Source organism: Trachurus japonicus, chromosome 6, assembly GCF_045865225.1.
Source record: "Trachurus japonicus isolate A0001 chromosome 6, Traja_1.0".
NCBI lineage: Eukaryota > Metazoa > Chordata > Actinopteri > Carangiformes > Carangidae > Trachurus > Trachurus japonicus.
Genome location: NC_140912.1, coordinates 4261813 through 4280757, shown reverse-complemented (window position 1 = coordinate 4280757; position 18945 = coordinate 4261813). Strand labels below are relative to the sequence as shown.

General features: G+C 40.9%; 1 protein-coding gene across 1 annotated transcript; it reads right to left on the bottom strand.

The window, feature by feature from the left end:
- Positions 1-4282: 4282 nt before the first annotated feature.
- LOC146985402 (uncharacterized) lies at positions 4283-5282 on the bottom strand. The gene is made up of 4 exons (XM_085780551.1): positions 5184-5282; positions 5027-5089; positions 4897-4955; positions 4283-4823 (listed from the first exon to the last, which is right to left on the bottom strand). The coding sequence occupies exons 2-4, from the start codon at positions 5032-5034 to the stop codon at positions 4294-4296; spliced, it is 597 nt and encodes a 198-aa protein (XP_085636677.1). The 5' UTR covers positions 5035-5089; positions 5184-5282; the 3' UTR covers positions 4283-4293.
- Between the last annotated feature and the right edge of the window lie 13663 nt (positions 5283-18945).

Genomic DNA, 18945 nt, shown 5'->3' with positions numbered 1-18945 from the left:
TACAGTCAGCTAAGTTGTAGGATAATATGGTAGTGCTCTTAATATCAAAGTGTGTGTTTATTTTTCATTAAAGGGATAGTTCGGGTCTTTTGATATCTATCTATACCCTTGTTTTAGCACAGAGCTAAAGGGAGAGCTTTATGAACCTGATGTGATGCTGAACCTCATCAGATGGAGTTCCATAGACTGTAGGAAAGAGGTTAGAGCAGAGAAGAGTGATCGTTGCAGCGCAGTCCATGGTGGAAGATCAGACCAACAAATATACAGACAGCGTGCATCACCTCCAAGGATGGTGCTGCTGGAAAAAAAAAAAAGAACAGCACTCCTCTGCAGCCAGCTGACGTGTAGCTCACCTGCAGCTGTCAGAGGATCCTCGCTCTTTCTTTAGCCTGGCGTTTGGATGCACTTTGTTCAACATGTGAAGATCTAACCACCATCTGACCACCGGTCAGCTGAGCCAGCTAACAGAGTGGACGTGGCTGGTGTGTAGACTCGCTATTTTATAACGGCAAGAAAAAATAATCGATAATAATCGATAGTGTGTACATTTGTCCGGCTGATCTTCCATCACGGACTGCGCTGCATTACTGATCATCACCCGGTCACCCTGTCTGTCACAGCTGTGGTCTAACTTCAGCTTGTTGCTTCCCTGTCCCTCCTCTCTGTGTCTGCCCGTTCTAACTCTATCTGATGAGGTTCAGCATCACATCAGGTTCATAAAGGTCTCCCCTTGGCTCTGTGCTAAAACAAGGGATGGCTTCATCACTTGTGTCATAATCAAATATGTTTACGTGAACTATCCGAGCAATAAACTCCATGAAACAGCTGATGGAAATGCGCACAGCCGTCTAGAGGCGGCAGCGCGCAGTGATACGGAGGGAGAGAAAATAGCAGCAAGCGATTGTGAGGTCAGACTTTTTTGTGGACAACGGTTTTGTGATGCAAATGTATCACTCTTTTGAACGCATATTGTTTTGAGAAGTAAAACGCTTTATTTTCGTGACCCCAGCCAACTAACCGGACTACATTCGTCAGCACCGCAAACTCTCAAAGTGTGAGAGAGAGAATTAAACATAGCCTATTTATTATCAGTTAGCCTACCAAAACAATATTTGATTCGTTAAACATAAATTCGTCTTCCCTGTAGGATTTGTTTTATTTACAATCTTATTTCTCAGCATATAGGCCTATTAATTATCATGACAACATAAAGCACTGACGAATAAGCCTAAACATTGATACAGGACTCTGTAACACAACTCATCACACATTCATGCTCTCCCTGTGTGATCATCTAGGAAGCAGACAGTCTGAGGTTGAAGTTTAGGTGACACTGTGACAGGTCTCTGTACGTCTTGACCACATGTCAGCTGTTCAGCTGTAGTAGAGGAGAACTCAGCTGTTTTTAGCTCCGCCGCACGTAGCGTTTTCTTTTTTTTTTTTTTTAGGAGCTCCGGTATATTGCGGCTTTATGCGGGAGGACACGCGATAAACTACAGCTGATCCAATGTATTTATCTGAGCTTGGTCACCGTGAGAGGCGCTTTGAGCCGCGTTCATATTAAGTTACACCTGACGCAGGACAGGGCATTTTGACAGGTCTGCGCTCACATCAGCTGTGTTTATTTACCCTCACCCTGTCACATAAGCGATCAGCTGTTTTTTTTTTTTTTTTAACGTTTGATGTCTTTTTTTCTTTTTGCTCGAAATTAAACATGGTATGACCTTGACTCCCTATATATCTGTCTGTTTGATTACAGGTGCTGTAAGAAAAAATACAGTGACAGGTCAGCCACAGATGACGAGGTGACCAAACACGCCATCCACCTTGCGGCAGATTGTGCAGCGAGGAGACGTGTCCCGCCTCCATCCACGCGAGAACCCCAGTAGCATGTACTTTAAAAGAATAAACAATATTTGTATTGAACTTCTTGTCGTTCACCAGTTATTCATTTTCTGATATTTTAGCTTCACATTTCATTGAAGTTGTAGCCTCATTTTGTACAGTAAATTGATGTCTTGACTTCAACCTTTTCTGTATATTGACAATAGTGTTGGGTTAAAAATGCAAGGCAATGCAGATTTAAGCTTGGTGTAGAAGTCTAGGCTAGGCATAGTTATAGTTTTAGTTTAAGCTATTTTATGGAGATTTTGAAAATGATGAACGAGTCCAAAACGGACCCGGGCCAGAGGTTTTTTTTGCGTCCGTTTCGGATCCGCGGCGGATTTGCGTGTCCCGAACGGACCCGGGCCAGAGGTATTTTATAAGTCCGTTGCGGGTCCCAAACGGATCCGGGCCAGAAGGTTATTATGAGTCTGTTGCGGATCCGCGGCGGATTTGCGGGCCCCGAACGGACCCGCCGCGGAGGTATGATTTAAATCGCGGATGCGGATCCAGGACGGGTCCACGATCCGCCTTCGTAGCGGATCCGTCACGGAGTGCAAGTGGACTCCGATACGGGTCCGTTTCGCGGGTCCGTTCCGGAAGCCGCGCTACATCCGCGGCGGACTCCTTTTGCTATGTAGGGCAGTGATCCTAAGTCAATTCAACTAAGTTTGTCCAAGTGGAGTTGCCGTACGTGGCTGTCACAAATCGGGTAGAGTTGCAAATCGGGTAGCGTATAATACATCCATGGTAGCGACTCGACAGGCGGGGTGGTCAGAGAGCAGTAACTGAAAAGGTCTAAGGCCCAGATAGCAGCACTGCCTGTACCGTGATATAGTCTAGGTCCACAAAGTGACGTTAGAAACAAATAGTAGGCTATATGGATCTCTGTCGCTGATTAAAAAACCATAATACCCCCCACCCCACCCATCTATCTATCTATCTATCTATCTATCTATCTATCTATCTATCTATCTATCTATCTATCTATCTATCTATCTATCTATCTATCTAATACACACACACACACAGAGACAGAGACCTTTAAGGGCAGGTGCTCCAAAAAAAAAGGCATAAAAGCCACACATATATATATATATATATATTATATATGGCTGAGTAGCCTCTGTTTTATAGACCTTTTTGTAATAAGGTTAAATAGGCCTATTTGGGACGTGATCACTGATGATCTGTCTGATGATGATGATATGTACAGGCAGCGGCGTGTAAAACGTAAATTCTTTTGGTGTTCAGATGATGTTAAAACCAACCTCTTCAGAGCTTACTGTACCCCTCTATACACTGCCCCCATGGGTTAAGTTTAAAAAGGCAAGTATTTACAAACTTCAGGTTGCCTACAATGACTGCCTACGTATTTTGATGGGGAAACCTAGGTGGAGCAGTGCAAGCGAGTTATTTTGTCAACTGCAAGTGAATTCATTTCATGCTCTGCTGCGGAAATTGATGTATAAATTAATCTGTCGACTGAATGGTACACATAATTCTGTTTTAATGTTGTTGTCCAATCCTGGTCTCAGTGCAGTGAGATACCAGTCAGCCATGTGGAAACACTGGTATGTCTCTTTTAAATGTTTGTTTTTATGGACCTGTGAAGTCTAATACAGTCTTGATTGATATATACTGTGCACCATAAAGTGCCATCGTGTCATGTCCTGTCTCTGTACCCTCTTCAAGCACACTGGCAACCACAGACTGATAGAACACCTGCAGCAGCTTTGTGCACTAGTCTCCTCAGGAAGTACAGCCAGATTACATGGGCCCCTGTAGCCTGTTTACCTCAAGTCAGGCAAAGTAATGCTATTCATTTTGCAACTGGCTTAAAGTGCAACAGTAGGACTAGACTATTGATGTTCTCAGTGAGATAAACAAGTGGCACTGCATGTGGTGGGGAAGCCCTAAATGTTCCAAGTTCTTTCCAGGCTGAAACTTCACAAGACTGGGTTCAGAGGTGGGTTGTCAAAGACCTGTAATATACACCTTGACTATTTTACAAGCTTAGCATTAAGGCAATTTGAAGTTGAACTACCTGAAGCAACCAGGACCTGAAGACAGAATAACTCAAGGAAATGCAACAACGCCGTGTGTGCAGCCTCCATCCCAATAACCAGTCTTGGAGTTGAGACAATATTGGTTGTATACCAGAACCACTGTTCTGTGTCAGACAGCAAAAGCCTCGCCTTAAGTGTTACAGGTCCACTTTTAACTACAGCCATATTTAACTGAGGTAAAGTCAAGACCAGGCACAAGATTCTGTAAACATTTTTATTGGCATCAGGTTGTCATCAAGAAGAAACATTGGGGACCTGAAAGACAAAAACATGGGCACGTTGAGAGAAAAGATATATAGCAACTATGGTGTGATTTAACTGCATCTTACCTGGAAGGTCTCTACCAGCCACCTTTAGCTGGAGCTGCAGCAGGGCCACTTTCTGTTGAAGTTTTCCTGACAAGTTTGTATACTGGCATGACAAGGGGAGCTGGCTCTCCTGGGCTGTAGCGGGTTTGAGCAAACACTAACCTTCCTCGCTGGTAGCGTGAACGGGAGCTAAATGAGGAGACTGGCTCCAGGTCAGACACGTCACTGAAAACTGGTTGAGGGGCTTCAGGGCCAGCGTTGCCATCAGATCCAGAGCTGGCCCCATCTTGATGACTTACATACCCGTAAGAGCTGCTCCCTCCATATCCACTTGCTGAGCCATAATAGCTGCCACTTGGAGCACTGCCTTGGTACCCACTTGCATGAGAGGCTGTGTAAACCCCAGATCCACCATGCTCAGGGGCTCCTTGGGCCTCAACCCCGTAACCTGCATAGCCACTATTGACCCCACTGCCCCCAGCCATATTGGTGCCGGGGTGGTATGGGAGTGGCACCTCCACAGGTTCTGAGGCAGCTACTGGTGCAGCTTGTGGTCCATGGGCTGGGAAAAACATTTGCAATTAGAGTCATTAAACTGCAGCACCATAAGTCTTGAGTAGGCAGCAATATCATACCTTTTAACACAGGGCTACAAGTGATGCTTCCAAACAGCAGATATGGAATCCAGAAGATCCTGCAAACACATCAACGTTAACTTTTTTAAAAGCCAGGAACATATTCATGAAAAGTCAGTTGTCTACTTACACCATCATGGTACAGCAGGTGGATAAACTAAAGATGTCTGCCCTACAATTTCACTCCAAGAAACTACAGAGATGAAGCACAGGCAATAGCGTTCCTGTTAACATTAAAGAAAAATGGACAATAAACTCATGAACATTAAGCAAACGCTATGTCTCACCTGCTACTGGCACAACAGTCTTCCACAAGCACTATGTCCTCAGGAGCCTCAGGAGCTTCTTTTAAAGGACTCTCACAGGTGTGTTCATTAATTAAGTGGGCACAGCTGATGACAATGAAGCCTGAGGTGTGTTCAAGGGAAAATGTTTTGCAGTGGTTTTATTTTCAGGTTACAAAATAAATTTGTATCCAACAAAGAGTAAATACAGGAGCATCTCAATAAATTTGAATATCATGGAAAAGTTCATTTATTTCAATAGTTCAACTCAAAAAGTGAAATACCTGATATAGGTCCAAGACACACAGACTGAAATATTCCATGTCTTTATTTTGTTTAATCGTTATGATGATGGCTTATATTTAATGAAAACCCCAAATCCAGTATCTCAAAAAATTAGAAAATATTACATCAGACCAATTAAAAAATGATTGTTAATAAAGAATTGTTGGTCTTCTGGAAAGTATGTCCATTTATATGCACCCAATACTTGGTTGAGGCTCCTTTTGCTTGAATTACTGCATCATTTCGGTGTGGCATGAAGGCAAACAGCCTGTAGCACTGCTGAGGTGTTATGGAAGCCCAGGTTGCCTTGATAGCGGCCTTCAGCTCTTCTGCATTTTTCATCTAGTGTGTCTCATTTTCCTCCTTATTGTTTCACTCTGTTGAGTGCAAAGTAACATATCCTTGTAACTGTAACTTGTAACAAACATTTCAATCTTAATTGTCACAGTATCTATTGTAGCACATAGATGACTGATCTGCAATTGGACTATTTGTCCTATCTAAGCCACAGTCATAGTCTGTCTTTGTGAAACCAGCCCCTGGTCAGAATCTAATATATCCATACAACATGTTTTGAGGGAAATGGGAAAACTGTCAGGAAAATGAAGGAGCAAAGGGGGAAAAATCTCACACCTGATTTAAACCACAGGAATACTAAAACACATATAAACCATGTATTTCAGCTGATTTTTCTTCCCCAAAAACGCTTCTTTTTCTTTTATAGCCAAATTTTATTCAACTTTCTGCAAGCTTGACAAGTTAGTGTTACAGAATCATATATTTTCCACCAGTAAACAATTGCAGTGAACCTACAGAGAATAATAATATACAATCAATCAGCAAAGTGAATAAATACGTAAATATGCAAAGAGTGTAAAGGGGAGAAAAAGAAGAGAAAAGAAAAGAAAAGAAAAGAAAAAAGCAGAAAACAACAACAGCGGCAACAAAAAGAGGACATCATGAGATACAGTATATTGTAAACATGTACTTCCTGAATCTCTAGGCTGCCAACATCTGTAACATTTCTCTATTGAACCACAAATCGAAAAAGCTTACTTAAACGGAAAAAAACACACATTTAACATTTCACTAAACTTTCCAATCCTGTTACAGAGCAGACAACCAAACAATATAATGATTTAAAATATTTTTTTGGAAAGATCAGTAAATCAGAATGAACTTTTTATAACCCCCCAGTTCTGTCATCACACACATCATTTATTTCTCTATTACAGTACCTCTCACTCAGGTCAGAGACGGAAATGATCCCAGAAGAAGTCATAGACTAAAATGATAAGAAAAAAGATCATTACAGAGATTTTGTTGCATCTTAAAAAAACAAACAAAACTTTTCTCAGTTTTAAATCGATTTAGTCAATTTGTGTTTTTGTATCATTTTTTGTCTCATAGAAGTATCTTGTAGTATTGCATCAAGGAAAATCTCATGACATTGTAATGATGAGGACAGAATATAAGTGGATGGACACTTAGATGAACTGGCCCTTTAATGATGTGGCGATTTCTGCCATATGGATTTTGGTGTGTGGTGACTTGAGGGTGTGAAAGAAAATGTTACTACCTGTGGAGGGCAGGCAGTATATTCATTAACTGTCAGACTCAACTGGCAACTGCCATGACTTCTACAACACTAAAAGAAAGGCTATAATAAATATTACACAGGTTACACAAATGTTAGTAAAGTTGACTTCACACCATACTGTATAAGCCACGATTTTCCAGGGCTGACCTTTATACTTTTTATTAACCATGAATGAATGTACACATTCAGTATGATCTACGGAGTGAATCTTCCTTCCAGCTTTAAGTCACTAGATGGCAGCAGTGACAGTTTGATGGGAGACTCTCTCTCTCTCTCTCTCTCTCTCTGTGTGTGTGTGTGTGTGTGTGTGTGTGTATTGTTATGATTATTTATTCTGAACTCTGGTTTACAATTCATTGTAGCCTACAGTGGGACTATTATCACAAGGAAATCATGTGCAGTCGAGTATTTTTGACATATTTTTGGACCAAGTTAAGCACACTTCTTAAGGCATGATCACACACTCTTTCCTACTGTATTGAGGACTTGTGAACATACACATTCACTGAGCACATTATTAGTAAAACCATAGTAATACTGGGTAGTTCATCCCTTCTTTCTCCAAACAGCATCAAACTTCCACGGGATGGTCAAACCTTCCTCTGCTCCATGTTGTCAGGTCTGCATCACATCATCACAGCACATCAGTCAGCTGCACATTCAAACTGTCAATCTCCTGTTGTACCTCATCCCAAAGGTGTTTCACTTCAGTTTTGGAGATCAGGATTTCAATAGAGGCTGCATATTATGACCATCATATTGCTGTGTAAATAAATGAGTAATGGAACAAATTTTCATTTTGCTTGTATCTTGATGTTCTTCCTGTAAATTACCCTGAGACATAACAATGGTGCTAGAGCGCACAGGAGGGAGATGCTTACTGAGGGCACTGTGAGGATCAGTTGTCAAGCTGCGGTGTAGACAATACATAACTTCCTCCTGTGAATTTCAAAATAAAACGATCATTTATCAGAATTTTCCTTTTTTTCCCCCTTCAGTCTTTTCAGTTTGTATAACACATGTGGGATACCATTCCTTCATGTGGGCTGAGTGAAGACACCTCTGTTCTAGTCACCTTGACATGTAGGCTGGTTTCCAAATCCTTATAATTTCAGATTCATAGTTATCCACTGGTTTATGTGTTCCATTGTTTTATGTTGATATCAATAAATTAAGTTTTGGCTTCACTTACAGAATAATCTTTAATTAGTGCTAATCTAATATAACTAATCAAATTATATTTAACTTCATCCTAGAATCTGTAATATGTGTCCACTTTTATTTTGAAGGCAGTGCCGCTTCCCATGAGTTTGTGTGTGCATGTCTGTGTGTGTGTGGAAGTGTCCAGTGAGGAGCGAGGCACAGCGCTGTGTAGAGTACACACAACAGTTAGGACATGGTTAAGCTCCCGATCCACGCACTAAGGAAAAAATAAATAATTTTATTTTGTGATGACACATGAAGGCTTGAAGAAGATTCTACAAGAAGCTGACATGATGCAAAGATGCACAAGGTAAATAATCTTTATTTTCTATAGTAAACTTGGAGGGATAATTCGTTCTTCATCAGTTGGTGACATCATATACCATACCATAACATCACCCATTAATTCATTGTGTAAAAAGAGAGAAAGAAATTAGCCTATGTCATTTGTTTTCGATACATCAAAATCAGATAATTTCTGAAAAGATGAAAATAATCAAATGTGGCAGGGGCACAAATATAACACAAGAAAAACTGGGACATGTCTATTATTATTTCACTTTTCATATTTGAAGTCATTTGTAGTAAATCTTGTGTCATATAAATGATCAACCTTTCCAATTTCTGTTACATTTCCTTTAATCCTCAAATGACAGGTCTACGCTTCAGTCCTGAATGATCTCAAGCTGATCCTCTTCTTGACAGTTGTCTCATACCTGATAACTGTCAGTTGAGCCACATGCTGGTTCATTCACACATACTCATAGTGCGTCACTAATCATATAGTCCAGTCATGTATTCATGGCCACTGGGACACGGTGTTGTTGGTGCCTTGCTCAAAAGCAGCTCAGTTCTAACCCGCAATTATCCTCATCAACATTATTGTTGCTTGTGTAGTGATTTACTCGAAGTCAGATGCCTCAGTGTGTTCATCTTATTTTTAATACTAAGAATGTTGATGAGTTGAATGAAAGCTCCTGAGAACCAACGTCAGCTGAAGGGTCATCTGGAACTTGGACCACAGAGTTGAGTCATAGACATGGATGTCATTTGGGGTTGATGGTCTGAATTTGTGACCTATTAAAATGTTTTCCACATAAATATGTCAAAAAAAGAAAGACCAGACCCAACTTATATATTTCATTGGGTTGTGTTCTTATATCCAGAAATATTTCCAGAAATGTTCAAACCTTGTTTTATTGTAATTGTGGTTTTGGTCAGCTGTCAATGGCATCATCATATTCCCTTTCTGCATTTATTTCAGTGAAGTGTTTCCTTGTATTCATCCTTCTTGTTGTAAAGCTTTGGTCCAAACAGCCCATATTCAGCCGGATCAACGCCAGGTGTAGTCTCACACAAGTTGTGTTACAATGTGCTTAGTCCTCAGTGAAACACAGATTGAACTAACAACCAAGAGATGGTTACCCTACCTTAGCTATTATTCATTTATATTCATTATTGATTTGTTTTAAATTGATAAGTTGTCTCCTCTGCTTTATTAATATCTCGTGTTAAGGAGAGCAGTGTATGTGAACAACAGCTTAGGAAACGCTCCAACCAACCAGTGCCTGACACAGCAGAGCTCCATGGAGCAGCCTGACTGAGTGGTGGCCGGTGATGGAGCGGTGAGGGGATGAGCTTTGATTTATCACAGAATAGTGGAACTAAATTACTTTTTATTTTATGTCCACCTCAATTTATTAGAGGCAGCCCTCTGGAGGCAAGGTCCAGCATGTGTATGTGTGTATGAATGTGTGTGTCTGTGCGTGTGCTCAGGCTGGGTGAGAGCAGTAGATGCCTTGCAGGGTTTCACAGTAAGTCTCCTGCTCACTGGTTAATTAGCTTTCAGCAGACTGTGAAACCTCAAAACAAACCTCAAGACCCTGTAGCCGAAGAAACACTTTGTCCTTGAACCCCCTCAAAATCATATGAAGCTGTTCAGACTGAGGAAATAGCTTCATTCAGTCATTCCCACTGCTGTGCAGGATTTTAGAAATCTGGCTGTAACTTTACAAAAATGCACTAGGAGGCATCATAAGTGCATTATTGTCAGAGTATTATGTTAAAACTAGAAAATTTCCTCTCGGGAAATTTTGAATGGGCCACGGGAGCTACTGCGGGTTGTGCCATCTCTGTCAACATGGGACTCAAACCCACGATCTTAAGGTCAATACAGAGCTGATCAGACAGACACATGATCATCTTTCTATAAGCACTGATATGGAGGAGCTGTAACCACATTAGGTTAACTGTGTGTGTGTGTGTGTGTGTGTGTGTGTGTGTGTGACTGTAATCACATGGTGTGTGTGTGTGTGACTGTAATCACATGGTGTGTGTGTGACTGTAATCACATGGTGTGTGTGTGTGTGTGTGACACTGTAATCACATGGTGTGTGTGTGTGTGTGTGTGACTGTAATCACATGGTGTGTGTGTGTGTGTGTGAGACTGTAATCACATGGTGTGTGTGTGTGTGTATGTGTGTGACTGTAATCACATGGTGTGTGTGTGTGTGTGTCTGTAATCACATGGTGTGTGTGTGTGTGTCTGTAATCACATGGTGTGTGTGTGTGTGTGTGTGTGTGTGTGTGTGTGTGTGAGACTGTAATCACATGGTGTGTGTGTGTGTGTGTGAGACTGTAATCACATGGTGTGTGTGTGTGAGACTGTAATCACATGGTGTGTGTGTGTGTGTGTGTGTGTGTGTGTGTGTGTGAGACTGTAATCACATGGTGTGTGTGTGTGTGTGTGTGTGTGAGACTGTAATCACATGAAGCTGGCTCTAGAGTCTGTGTGTGTGTGTGTGACTGACTTGACACATAGTTAGTTAGTAGCTGCATCCTGTGTAAGTCTGATTTAGCTGTGTCTGTGTTTATAAACATTTAAACGAGCGCCAGGTGGATTGTTTATGAAGTTAACGAGCTCTGGCCTGAGGATCAAAGAGGTTACCACGGCGATAGGGCCCCCCGCAGGCTGAGACAGACAGAAACGTGGAGAAAAAGAGCCATTTTCTGCCTCTGCACCGGCCTCACATTTAGGCTTAGCATGACAAAACGGTAACTCCTATCAGAACAAAACACAGATCAACGTTGCTCTAAGGACTTACTGAAAATTTCGGTACGATTTGGTGTTTCTACAGTAAATATTTTGCCGACGCTGGCAGTTTTAAAACATCAGGCCGTTCTGCTTCCTCAGAAAATATTTGTATTGGACTCAATGAGGAGCAGAGGAGTCATTCCATGAAAACGGTGCAATTTGAGTCCCTATCACCTATTAAGATATATTTTATCCACTGGGTTACAAAAATCTATATTTTAACAACTTTACAGATACATTGAAATGTCTCCTTTAATACAGTGTAAAAAACATTACTTCAATTTTTATCTTTTTATGAGAAATTATATAGTTCTTGTGTTGACGCCACCTGTTTTGTCATGTCCCCGATGGCCTTCAATTAAAGTATACTTTGAATATACCAAATAAAACTGTAAAAAAGTCCATACATTTTGATATAAACCTAAACATATATCTGTGCTTAATTGTTGGTGATATTTTATGTCAACATTAATTGATAATTATTAATTAAAATCACATTATTTAGTTCTGTACCCAGTAACCCCTCAACCCCGTTACACAAATGATTCTACCCCCCATAAAAACCATGGTATGATCCCTACAAGCATGTACATCAGGAAGTGACATCACTTAAGTCTTTTGGACAACAGAACAACAGAAACAGGCCAGTGACTCTCTTCTTTTAGTTTATTTTGGTCAATTATCTTGTGATATTGTAGTCGTCAAGCATAATGACTCAACCCCGTCACATGAAAAAAAGATAGAAAACTGTTACTTATGAAAAAGATTTTTGTTATTTCAAGAATTATGCTAATTCTGAATCTCATGCATGCCATGTGCTCTCTGTCTGGTATTCACTATGTAGAGCAGTGGCCATTTTGTGCAAAAATCACAACCCCGTCACACTCAACCCCGTTACGTGTTTGATTGTAACGGGGTTGTGAGATTGTGACGGGGTTGTGATTTTAACACTTTGGTTGCTAAGTTATCCAGTTATTTAAATGAATTATTATTACATTTGATCAACATTTTTCTGCCACATGCATGCTGAATGTAATCTATGTTCCATGTTTAAGATGTGAGTAAGATGGCACCGACAACAGCAGCAGAAAGGCAGAGGAAGTATCGGGAACGCCTTTAAAGTTATCCAGAAAGAAGGGAGAAATACCTGTAGAGTGAACGTGAGAAACACGCAAAGCGCAAGCGACCAACAGCAAACCCATTCATTGTGTATGTGCTACCGCAGCGCAGATGCACTCCTGCTCCGCTTAGCACGGAGGTTAAGGCTCAACTTGAGCCTGGCTCAAGCGCGCATGCGGCACGCATGGAAAACACCGCGTCCTATGTGAAAAGGGCTTAAAGGAGAGTTGCCTCTTTTTTTTACAACCTGGACCTTATTTTTAGCATAAAATACGATCATTTACTCACCCAGATAACTTTGGTGTCATTACAATTTGGTGTCATTACAAGTCGTTCGACGAAGTTTACAGGGCAGCAGAATGCAGCCTCTAAATAACACATTATCTGCCGCGAAACTCGTTCATTTCACCAATATTTAGTTCTGATAGGCTAGTGCTATTCCCCTCTGAGTCCGGGGTTAGCTGTTATCAACATCCGGGGTCTGTAGGTTGACCTACTGACCTCTGACCTGGATGATGTCATCACTGAGCGCCGCCCGGCTCATTCTGATAATAATCATTCTGCTTCGGCATTCGGGTCCATTTTTATCTCAACTAGCCGGAGCTTTAGTGAGTCCAGGTTGAGGAGAGGAAGCCTGTGGAAGCTGAACTTCATCCAGCTGCTCATTTTGTTCTGACAAGTCGGAAACACGCAGAAACGAACCGTAGCATTAGCGGTAGCAACAAGCTCAGAGATGACATCATCCAGGTCAGAGGTCAGTAGGTCAACCTACAGACCCCGGATGTTTTTAACAGCTAACCCCGGACTCAGAGGGGAATAGCACTAGCCTATCAGAACTAAATATTGGTGAAATGAAGGAGTTTCTCTGCAGATAATGTGTTATTTAGAGGCTGCATTCTGCTGCCCTGTAGACTCCATCATACGGATATACGCGGCTCTCGGCTGGAGCTCATTTCATCACAACCACTTGTAATGACACCAAAGTTATCTGGGGGAGGAAATGATCGCATTTTATGCTAGAAATAAGGTCCAGGTTGTAAAAAAAACGGCAATTCTCCTTTAACTGAAAATTATAAGTCACTAACTTGAAAAAGCGTACAGTATCTCTTAGGCATTAAATATTGGCTTTTATTCAATATCTACAGCCTACTGTTGAAGCCATACAATTCCTTTTAAGTAACTTACACTTTGAATTCTAAAAAAGTGTCTTATGTCTATTTTCCTTTTCTTTGACATCCTTGAGATCCTAATTACCAAGCACACACACACGATGCGCACAGAGGCACACACACATACGCACGCAAACAGACACAAACACAAATGTTATAAATGAGACCACTGATATTAAAGTCCATCTAGTTGCAGCAGCATAACAAATGTTTACGACAAATGTTTACGACCCCAAGGTTGAAAAACACTGGGCTACACAGTAGTGGCTGGATATTGTTGCTAGACCCAATAATACACCCCTGTTTCTTGTGGTTACACAATGAAATACAAACTTACTGTAATATAAAATTCTATACAGTGAATTTGAGAGTTAGAAAAAAACAACTATTAGGGGCCGTGTCCACCGGACGCGCTTTCAGCTCTGACAGCGCTCTCAGCGCTGCTTTCCCAGCGCTTAGCGCTCTCTCTCTCCATCGTCAGAACGCCGCTGTTGCTAGGTTACAAAACGAGTCCTCTGACACTTCCGTGTTCCGGCCTTGTTTAATGTAAACACTACAACGAGTGTCAGAAATACACAAATAGCATTAGCGGCAGCTTTTGACATGGACCCTGAGGTCGGCCTACCTTCAATACAAGTGTGGGTCATGATATAAACCGAGCCACGTCTCCGGTTGTGTTGCTGTCGGTAACGTATGTCCCTCCCCTTCTTGATTCTGATTGGTCAGTGCGGTGAAAAGTGACATTGACGAGCGCGGCGCTGTTCTAAAAGTTGAACAGATTTCAACTCGAAGCGCTCTGAGCGCCGCGACAAAAAGAAGCAAGCGCCGAGGGCGTTTTACCGCCGAGGGCGCTGAGTGCTGTGAGCGCCCAACTCAATAGGGTTTGAATGTAAAATAGACGCCCAGAGCGCTGAAAACGCGTCTGGTGGACACGGCCCCTTAATGTTCAACTGTATTTGTCCCTTCAACCCCGTTACCATCTTCAACCCCGTTACCCTAGTCTCAACCCCGTGACACCTATATTTTCATAGATTATTTTTTTTAAATGTGATAAAACTAATTTAATGTTTGTTGACTTCTGTCTAAAATGTTGAGAGCTATCATAAGATTATTGATTTTGGTGAAGATTCTTCAGTTAAACTATGCTTTTGATGAAAAATGACAAGAGCGCTTTCACAGAAACAGACATTTCAGGGTTTAGTATAGCAAAAAAGTGCGATTTTATATCATTTTTGTATTTGCAATTATTGAATTAGTGTGGGGGACATCTGATTAATATGAAAATATAGATTTCTTTAGAAATAAATTTTATGATCATATTCAGAGAGCTTTCATTGTGTCCATAACGGGGTTGAAGAACGGGGTTGCCCACATCTTGAAAAAATGACCAATAATAATAGAGAGCCGATGCTTGAGATGGGAAAATATGTTTTTCTGATAGTTAAAAATATCCTTAATGCTGTGGGGTATACATACAAATGATACATTTTGGTAAAAAAAGTGAAAATGTCAAAGTCCATTTTGAACCGTTCTCATGGAATGACTCAGAGACAGACGTGGCCGCACTTAGAGGCTCAGAGTTTAAATTCTGTAAGTCTCTCTGATATTTTGAGCAGATTAAGAGATCAAGGATGAGCTCGTCTACAACCGTGGCCAAAATTATGTGTGTAGAGTGTGAATTGTGGCCGTTTGGAGTTTGGATAGAGAAAAAATCTGGAGTTTTTCAGGCATCTCTCCCACTCTAACCGATGACGTCACGCACTCTGACACGAACATTCCGTGCAATACACACCCATTATAATCTCATAATTTCTCCAAAAATGATCATGGTCATTGATCATGGATTGATCAAAAACTATATGACCTATCAAAACGTGGAGTAATACGCCAATACACAAGACTTGTGTCTACTGTTTAAAGTTTAAATGGAGTCTCTAGGTGAAAGTATGCCTGAGCAGTAGACGTTTGTTAAACTCCAATGATTGGTCTTTTTCGGTCTTTTTTTTCCGCCCGTCCCATTGACTTACATGCAAAAATTTTGCGCAGTTTTTCGCGATTTATGTCGCGAATAATTCGTACGCTGTTGAGAAAAGTAATAGCACACCAATCCCGATCGAACCGCACGTTTTGATATATAATATGTCCTGCAACTCTTCAAGTTGCAGGACTAGTTGCTGACCGAAAAAGCGTCCGGAAGATGAAGGAGAACTAGAAAAAGCATTTCCAAGAATGGAAATGGTGTGACTGCTGACAGCAACTGAACGCTGTTGCAGAATTAGCAAATAGTGCAAGCAGTGATCACCATACAAATGTTTGACCAAGGTCGGAATCGAACCCACATCCTCATGGTCATTAGACTTCCACTCTGCCTCTAGGCCACAGTGCACACACAGTTGCAGAGACTGTTGTCTGTTAATGATCTGCACACTGTCAACATCAAGAAAGCTTGAGAGTCAAGCTTGAATGACTTAGAATGAAAATGTCTGTGAATTTCAGGCTGAGCACTAACCATATGGCCACAGAGAACCTGAGTTACAATGAGCTTTATACTATGAGGAATCAAAGACTGTCCAATGACAGCTGAATAATTGGAATCAAAAGTCAAGCAATGAAGTGAAAAGACTGAGGCAGGAATCGAACCCATGACCATATGATCACTAAACCTTTACTCTGCCACTCGGCTACAGAGAGCACACTGCTTTCAAGACTGTTGTCATTCATTGTAATGTGATGATGTGCTGCAAACTGGTACGAGTAATCAAGGAGATAACAAACACCTGTAACCAATTGAAGGCGGGGGAGGAGAGCAGAATTCAACATAACATAACAAGAATTCTTCCCTTGGATTCGAACCAGTGACCTTAGGGTTGGCAACCAGTTACCCTACCCCCTACACTACAGTGGAGTTGTGAAGAAGAGAGGTTGAGACTTTGATGAATGTGAGATTTTTTGTGAAAAAGTTAAATATTTGAAAAAGTATAAATAGTTAAAAAGAGAAAAGTAATGCCGATAAAGTTCAAAAAAAGCTGCACGTTTTGATATATGAATTGTTGAAATAGCACAAAGTATGAAGGACTAGAAGAAGACCGTAAAAAGGCGGAAGAAAATGGCCAAACAGAAGAACAATAGTGTGACTGCTTCAGCAGTCACACTAACTAGAAAAGGCATTTCCAAGAATGGAAATGGTGTGACTGCTGACAGCAGCTGAACGCTGTTGCAGAATTAGCAAATAGTGCAAGCAGTGATCACCATACAAATGTTTGACCAAGGTCGGACTCGAACCCACAACCTCATGGTCAACAGACTTCCACTCTGCCTCTAGGCCACAGTGCACACACAGTTGCAGAGACTGTTGTCTGTTAATGATCTGCACTCTGTCTCACTCTGACATCAAGAAAGCTTGAGAGTCAAGCTTGAATGACTTAGAATGAAAATTTCTGTGAATAATTGTTATTGAGGCAAGATTTGAACCAGTAACCTTCAGGTCTCCAGCTCAGCAAGCTAACCACTAGGCTACAGGCAGAGACAGTATGTGAGTGGCAAAGAAAACCTTTAATAAGAGGATCACTGGCTCCTGCTTAAAAAAAAAAGGTAAGGAAAGTGCAGAAATTAGCCACACCAAGTAAGACTTAGAATGAAAATTTCTGTGAATTTCAGGCTGAGAGCAGCAGTTTCAACATGAAGCAAGTTATCAGAAGTCAACAGAGGACGACTGGGAAAATAATTCACTATAATTGTTGATGAGGCAAGATTTGAACCAGTAATCGAACCCATGACCTCATGATCAATAAACCTTTACTCTGCCACTTCGCCACAGAGAGCACAGACATAAGCATGTTTCAGACAGAGTTGTGGAGAATTCTCAGCATTGGGCTGAATGAGAGCAGAGAGCTCCCTGGCTGCATTTAAAAAATATTTAAAATTATTATCTAAGTCTCTTTGCATTTTTGACCAGAATTTTAGCCAGAAGACAAGTGTGGCTACAAAACTGGAGAAAATAATTTGTCTAGAGTTTAATTTGCAGAAAAAGTTAAATATTTGAAAAAGTATAAATAGTTAAAAAGAGAAAAGTAATGCCGATAAAGTTCAAAAAAAGCTGCACGTTTTGATATATGAATTGTTGAAATAGCACAACACCTAACACACTAACCATATGGCCACAGAGAACCTGAGTTACAATGAGCTTTATACTATGAGGAATCAAAGACTGTCCAATGACAGCTGAATAATTGGAATCAAAAGTCAAGCAATGAAGTGAAAAGACTGAGGCAGGAATCGAACCCATGACCATATGATCACTAAACCTCTACTCTGCCACTCGGCTACAGAGAGCACACTGCTTTCAAGACTGTTGTCATTCATCGTAATGTGATGATGTGCTGCAAACTGGTATGAGTAATCAAGGAGATAACAAACACCTGTAACCAATTGAAGGCGGGGGAGGAGAGCAGAATTCAACATAACATAACAAGAGTTCTTCCCTTGGATTCGAACCAGTGACCTTAGGGTTGGCAAGCAGTTACCCTAACCCCTACACTACAGTGGAGTTGTGAAGAAGAGAGGTTGAGACTTTGATGAATGTGAGATTTTTCAATGATGCTTAAAATAAAAATAAATGAGTATACATTAGCCACACCAAGTAAGGAGAGGACTTTTTTGTGACCTGTGACTATTTTTTGGTGAATTAAAATGAATTAAAAAGCACTTAACAGCAAGTTACAAAGTTGAGCTCCTTCTCCTGCTGATGTGAAAAAAATGCATTGAGCTGAATGGGAGCAGAGAGCTCCCTGGCTGCATTTAAAAAATATTTAAAATTATTATCTAAGTCTCTTTGCATTTTTGACCAGAATTTTAGCCAGAAGACAAGTGTGGCTACAAAACTGGAGAAAATAATTTGTCTAGAGTTTAATTTGTGGCCGTGCTGACAGTTTAGCCAGAAAAACTCTAGAATGTTTTTTTGCCTCTCTCCACTCTGACACCACTCTGGCTCTGCTCGTTAGACGCAACACACACACATTATAAAGCTGAAAAAAATCAGAAAAAGTTAAATATTTGAAAAAGTATAAATAGTTAAAAAGAGAAAAGTAATGCCGATAAAGTTAAAAAAAAGCTGCACGTTTTGATATATGAATTGTTGAAATAGCACAAAGTATGAAGGACTAGAAGAAGACCGTAAAAAGGCGGAAGAAAATGGCCAAACAGAAGAACAATAGTGTGACTGCTTCAGCAGTCACACTAACTAGAAAAAGCATTTCCAAGAATGGAAATGGTGTGACTGCTGATAGCAACTGAACG

Coding starts and splice junctions, on each gene's coding strand:
- LOC146985402 (XM_085780551.1), bottom strand. Junction 4,824..4,896: donor TTGTAGCCCTGTGTTAAAAG/GTATGATATTGC, acceptor TGTTTTTCCCAG/CCCATGGACCACAAGCTGCA.